The 6,986-nt window shown below is 51.3% G+C and overlaps 1 protein-coding gene across 1 annotated transcript; it reads right to left on the minus strand.

The window, feature by feature from the left end:
* Positions 1–831: 831 nt before the first annotated feature.
* Sstr4 (somatostatin receptor 4) lies at positions 832–6,972 on the minus strand. The gene has a single exon (XM_005365483.3). It carries the CDS (start codon positions 6,307–6,309, stop codon positions 5,155–5,157), a length of 1,155 nt encoding a protein of 384 aa, XP_005365540.1. The 5' UTR covers positions 6,310–6,972; the 3' UTR covers positions 832–5,154.
* Between the last annotated feature and the right edge of the window lie 14 nt (positions 6,973–6,986).

Below are 6,986 nucleotides of genomic sequence, written 5' to 3' on the forward strand. Positions count from 1 at the left end.
TGGCTCAGCACTAACTTTTGCTTCAAGTGGTTTCTTCCTCCTTTTTCTCTTGGTCAGCAGGTTCAGACATAAGCAAACAATTGATTTCCTCGCTCATGAAAGACTAAATATTGTTTTAACATCATATTCTAACAGAATCAGACTCCTTTTCAGCCTGTTTTGAAAGTGCAACTGCAAATCAGAGAAGAGCTCCATGGAATGTGTTCCCTCAAGTCATACCTACTTGAAAAGGGGTCGGGGGACAGAGGGCTTCAGGGATCCAGGGGAAAGCCCCAGCATTCAAAGCCAGGCTTGTGATAGTTGTGTCCCTCAGACTACAGGCTGGGGGTGTCTGTCTTTAAACCTCTGTCAGAAAGTAATCTGCTGGGAGAGGAAGTTACAGGGTGGTGGCAGAACCGTCTGCCCTTCCTTCAGAGGCCTCATCGCACCAGGATGGCCTTAGCATCTGTCTCCCAGGCCTCAATTGAAAAACCACTTGGCTGGTAAAACAGGGTGGCTGGTAAAACAGGGTGGCTGGTAAAACAGGGTGAGCTTGTTTGGGTTGAGAGAGAGAGAGAGAGAGAGAGAGAGAGAGAGAGAGAGCAACTTTGCAGCTGCAACCCTCATTCTTCTACCTCTGTTTCTCTGTTGCTCTGCTTGGGTTTAGTTTACCTTTGAAACAGAGTCTCACCTTCCGTAGACCTAGGCACTATACATCTTGTAACAGTAGCCCCTGGCTTTCCACTTTATGACGTTTGTTGATGTTATCAGAAGACATAGGAACCCACTGGGAAGTTCAGGTTCTTGTGGCTCCAAATGAGAAACTTGACTAGGACACACAGACAGTGATAGAAGCAGAACAAGTTTATTAAGGAAGAAAGCACTTCCAGGGAAGTGGGCCAGGGCTGGGAGAAAGGTCAGTAGCTCCAGGGTACTCATGTCCTGTCTCACAGATTGGAAGGGACCTTATAGAAGCCACCCTCCTTTGTGTATTGCACAGGCTCTGTTTGTTACACCTCAGCTTTGGTGGGAAGGGGTCGCTTCAGCCCTCTAGCCTCTTTCACATGCTAATTTGACCCCAGTCTCTGCCCTTCTCTCCTGCTGCAAGTTGAAAATCCTGGTCCACAGGTATAAGGCGCAAACACAAACATCCCAGATTCTTTGCAGATGTTTAACTGCCATCTGGGTTTTCCCTCTCCTCCTAAAAGGTGGTTCTGCAGTAATCCAGCACTGGCAGCAAGAGAAACTGAAGCCTGGTCAGCTAGAGCGAGACCGCCACAATACCCTCACTGTTCTTCCAGGAAGGGAGCATGGGCTCCTGGCCTGGAAGGAACCACATTCCTCCTCCAGTGTTCCAAAGGTTACAGGTCCATAGGGAAGCCGCAGCTTTGCTTTGCCCAGGAACACGTGTATTCAATGTCCCTGTTTCTGCAAAAGCTTTCCGAAATTCACAACACATCTTCCAGGTTTAGAACTAAAGGGCAGGCTGCAGCTGCCTGAGTCTCTGGGCCGAGTGCTCCTTGGTTATAGGAGGGGCCCAGGGCTGGCATAATGGGGGCAGCACCCAAGATTTAGGGAGAGCCTCATTGTAATTTTGCGTGCTTCTTGTCTTCCCTGTGGTCCGCCTCGGTAGGCTACAGATCACAAAGAGAGCAGTGAGGATGGGCTCTGTGTCTCTCTTGATTGCGGTGTCAACTTCGAAATTGCAACTGTGCATCAGCAGTCATAGAACAGCACACCTGGGAAGGGTGAATTTTCTCTTCGGCAAATGATGTTTTCATCAGAAGAGCAGAAGAGAGATCACTGCCTGCACAAAATGACTAAAGAAAGACTAATTTGAATAATAACACACGGAGAAGCCTCCACACCACCCTAGTCCCTCCTCCTCGCTGTCCCAGGAATACCTGCTACAAGAGCAGGGCTGACTCTATTGTTTTAGCTCACGGGAACCAAATTCCTTCTTTGAATAGTGTGTGTGTGTGTGTGTGTGTGTGTGTGTGTGTGCGCGCGCGCGCATCTGTTTGTGTGTGTGTTGCTAGGAACGAAACTAGAGCCTTGCACATGCCAGGCAAACAGTCCACCATTAAGATGCATCTCCAGCCATGGCATGGTTCTTATTTTAGCTTGGAATTCAATTATCCTTTAATTTATATTGTTACTTGGTTAATGCCCGTCTTTACCAATCATTTCCAAGTTCCACACCATACTGAATCACCATGTTGCCTGGAAGCTGCTTGCATCACCGAGAGACACCCTCAGCACGCTGTCACTGAAGACATCTCCCTGCACATGAACCCACAGAGCCGAGTTTTGGGGTGTGGTGCTGACTAACCCAGCAGCGTTGTTTCAGCAAACACAGACTCAGAATTCTGACATCTGTGCTCAGAGAATTTAAGCCTGTACTGTCATTCAGGATAAGAGTGTGAGAAATGGGGGTGAGTTGCCACTTACAATCTACCAGGCAAGTGTCACCAGGTCCCGATTTGCTGGGATTAATGTCTAGATTCCGCGGTAGCACAGACAAAACAGAAGAGCTTAGAATACAAATCTTTCTTTTGTACATATATAAAGAGTGGGAAGCAGGCCGGAGAGCAGGAAGTCCTGCTCATGAGCTAGCTAAAGCTGATGCTTTCTTTCTGTTATCATTGGCGACTCTCCAGCTTGAAGGTATTGGCCCCTCAGCCACCATTAATCCCTGTTAAGAGCTTGCATTAATAAATGGAATTAGTCTTTTTCCAGGCAAACAAGCATGTCTTGGGGAGGCTGAAAAAAGGAACTCCAGACCCACTCAAACTAGGCAAATTTTGCTACAGTCAAAATTTCCCACTAGGTGGTCCTTGCAGTGATGTTCCGGCATGTTTATCAGGTGTCCCCTCTGCCAGGCATCAGGGACAGAGAAAGAAACAATTTCATCTAACAACTTACAAGAAGTTGCTGTTACTTATGCAAGACCCACAGACGGACTGACTTGTCCTGCATGCCCAGAGTGACTGCGGGAAGTAATGACCAGTTAGGAATGGTATATGCATGTGTGTAAACATGTGTGTATCCATGCTAGTGAAACCAAAGGGGCCAGTGCACTAGTTAGAGATTTCCAATCCACAGTCGTGGCCTCTGGTATGGTAGAGGTCTGGCAATGCAGTTCTTCTACAGGTAAGGGAAGCTCACCTGGTTAGCAGATCCTGTTGGCTTCCACATACTCCTACACAACCCTCTGATATACCCGCAATCAACATTGTCTTTCTTAGGCCATCTAGCTAACTGCATTTGGAGAGGAATCCTACAGTTACATAGCCAACACTTAACATAGGCTTCTATCATTTCTATAACTTCATTAGTAAAGAAGTTGGAATTTCTAGCCAAAAAAAAAAAAAAAGTTAAGGTTAGCGCTGTAAGGGCCACCATGTGGGGCTGAGACTGTAGCTCAGTGGTGGAGTGCCTGCCCACCCAGCGTGAGGCTCTGAGTTCTCTCCCTAACACTGTATATAAAATGGACAGGGGGTTGCACACTGTCCTCCCAACACCCAGGATGTAGATATCGGAGGATCAGAAGTTCAAGGTCATCCTTTAGCTACTATGGCTGATGTTACTTTATGTTACCTTATCTTGTCTCAAACAATAGCAACAGAACAAGCGGCAACAATGACAAAACAACAGAAACACAGCATCAACAAAAGAGTCCACACTACAAGGACCTGTTGACATTTCCAGATAAGAGAATTCTGAAGACCTGGCCTGGGTGCGCCGCTTGGGTCATAAGACATTTGTGCCTGGAACCAGAATTCAGCTCTCTTGTCCATTTCCCACATACCAGGCACTGCTACTGTCACAAAAGTCATGGCTCTGGGCAAGCAGCCCAGAAAAGGTCACCTCCTGTTTCTCCCAGGCTCTCGGAGATGCACTTGTAACCCACATGGTGGCAAGGCATTTCCTTAGGCCTTACCCTGCTTCTTGGGCCAGCCTGGATTCCCATTAGCTTCCCAACAGAACTCACGCTGACTGCCCTAGAACACACGGAGATATCTTTTCCAGGATAATAGGTGTTTTTCTTTTAAAGACCACCCTTCTCTTCCAGGCAGCTGTAGAAACTGCCCAGTTGACTACCCTTGTCTTCCTCCTGCCCCTCTTGACTTATTATTCAAGTACCACCAGCATCGAGTCAGGGCAACTCAGCAGGATCTTCTGCTGTACAGATCTGGGCTGCAATCAACCAGTCCTCACTCAGAAGCAGCATCTGCCTGCCTTCTCCCACTCCTGGAGCAGAAGTAAAGCTCTCATAGGCTGTGTCCTTCTCAGGGGAAAGATCGCTGGAGCTGTGGTTAAACTTACCAGGCTCACGGGGATGATGCCCTTTCCCTGTGATCAGCATCTGGTGTCAAAACACAGTCTGTTTCCCCTCCACCCTAGTTCTCTGGTCTTTTCCTGACACCCCCTCCCCCACAGCATAACTTGGGCTTTAATGAGGCTTCCTATTCCTGTAGCCAGGGAAGGAGGTGGGGAAAAAGTTGCAGCAGATGAGATTTTTATCCTTTCTGCCTTTTCATTCCTGACCAGAAGTTTTATGCGTTGCAACAACCCCCACATCATATTTCTATAAACCCTTTGCACTCTCAGGAAGTCTGCTACTGGCCTCTTGACAACCGGGAGACACTTGGAGGGTGACAAAGCAAGTACACTCAGCTGTTGCATAGACCTCTCACTTAGCAACAAGAGTCTCAAACAGACGCAGAGGGAAAGCTCTTGGAGGTGTCTTATCATCTCCTGCCTCGCCATGTGCACTCCCCTACTCCCATAAGGCAAAGAGCCTGCAGGGCGAAGGAGCTCTGCCTACCTCACCCTCCCAGGGCTCTTCCAAGCAGTCACTGTCACAAGTCACACAAGGGTAGACATTCCTTTCTGGCTACCTCCTGTTTCTCACCCCTGAAAAAACTATCAGAGGTTCAGGAATGGCTGGTACTCTAACCAGTTCCCAGAGGAATCCTACCCCCTACATGCAAGTGTCCTTAAAGCCAGTCCTAGGAGAGGGGCTAGCAGGAGTCCTGGGGCTCCTGGAGACAGCACAGACTGCTGCAAAGGGCTGGCTTAGTGAAAACAAGGGTTGTTCTTAAAGTTAGTGGGCTGAGAGGGAGGCCACAACCAGCTTGCAGGTGAGCTGAGGAAGGGTGCCAACGGTCTTCAGAAAGTAGTAGTCTTGGTGAAAGCGACTTGCTTGCAGCCAGGTTCTGTTTGCAAGGGCTCCTGCTGGCAGGGCAGTGGAGGGCATATGCATCCTGCGCCCCCTCTGCTTTTGAGAGCAGTGGCATAATAGTCCAGGGGCTCTTCCTCGGCACCTCCAGTCGTTTCCAGGAGACAGCAGCGCAGGCACAGAACCCGCTGGAAAGAGCGCCGGAAGTTGTCAGAGAGGAAGCCATAGAGAATGGGGTTGGCACAGCTGTTGGCATAGCTGAGGATGAGGGACACATGGTTGACTGTGGCATCGAGGCTGGTGACAAACAGATTCAGAAGCTGCACAACATAAAAGGGCATCCAGCACAACACAAAGACGGTCACTACCATCAACACGAGCCTTGTAATCTTCTTCTCTGAGCGTCTCCGTTGCTGCCAGCCAGCCCGCAAGGCCACCGCACGCATCTTGCCCACAATAAGCAGATAGCATAGACCGATGGCCAGAACCGGGAGTAGGAAGCCCAACAAAAAAGTATAGATCACGAAGACTGCAGACCAGGCTGGGTGAGGCCAGTGCAGATTGCAAGCCACGGCCTCGCCCCCGCGAGCAGGCCTGGTGTCAGCGAAGACTGCAATGGGCAGGGTGACCAACAAGGATGCTAGCCACACTCCCAGGTTGATTAGCTTGGCCACGCTGGGCCGCCGGTAGGTGGCGGCACGCAAAGGGTGCACTACAGCCACATAGCGGTCCACGCTGAGCACGGTGAGGCAGAAGACACTGGTGAACATGTTTAGGCCGTCCACGCTAAGCACTGCGCGGCACAACACAGCCCCAAAGGGCCAGTGGCGCAGGGCGGCCGCCGACGCCACGAATGGCACGCTCAGCATGAAGAGTTCGTCGGCGACCGCCAGGTTGAGCAGGTAGATGTTTGTGGCTGTCTTCATCTTGGCATAGCGTAGGATCACGAAGATGACCAGGGCGTTGCCCACCATACCCACCAGGCACACGAGCGCATATATGCACTGGATGGTAACCATGCCCGCTGTCCCTGTGCTGTCGGACCGCACCGCATCTCCCTCGTCTTCCGGAGCGCTGCTGGCGTTGGTCCCAGGGGTCCAAGTGATGTCCTCGACCCCGGGGGGCAGTGTTGAGGGCACGTTCATGCTTTGGGGGTACTTACCCCAGGCGCCGGAACGCGGTGGAGCAGCTGAGCGGTGCGCCAAGGACCAAGCAGCGGGTTGGGGTCGCGCGCACAAGCTCTGCTCCACCGCTCCGCCTAAGTAGCGCGCGGGGCCCGCGAGCGCCCTCCAATCCCCGCGCTGCCGCGCGCCCCCCGGCCGCGGGAGCTCCGTTCGCCCTTCGCACGCCCCTCCCTCCACGAGCCGGGTCTCAGGTGCGGTCTGTTCTGCCAGCGGAGCTCTAGGCTCTACTCAGGCTTCCCCTACCCGCAATCTCCTGCCACCCTGCCAGCTTTGCCCTCACGCCAAAACTCTGCTGTGTCCCTCGATCACACCCCTCCCCTCAGCCTTTCAGATCCTCTCCCCTTGGGATCTTGGTTCTCCACAACCACTACCTGTTAGCTACCAGCAGTTCTCTGGATACCCAAGTATCCGGAGTCGTCCCAGATTGTCCAAGCGTGCAGGGGCATCATCCTAGCATCCTCCCCTGGCCCTTCAATTTTCAAAGAAGTCCTGTATTCATCCTCCTTAAACTCACTCTAGGGATGAAGGAAACTGAAGCTCCCTATGGACATCCTGGTGATTTCCAGGTCCGTCAGAGGCTCTCGGCTGTGTGTATGGGCTATGTTTATCTTGGTTCTTGCTCTCTCTGTCTCGGTGTC

Source organism: Microtus ochrogaster, unplaced genomic scaffold (genome assembly GCF_000317375.1).
Source record: "Microtus ochrogaster isolate Prairie Vole_2 unplaced genomic scaffold, MicOch1.0 UNK3, whole genome shotgun sequence".
Taxonomy (NCBI): Eukaryota; Metazoa; Chordata; class Mammalia; order Rodentia; family Cricetidae; genus Microtus; species Microtus ochrogaster.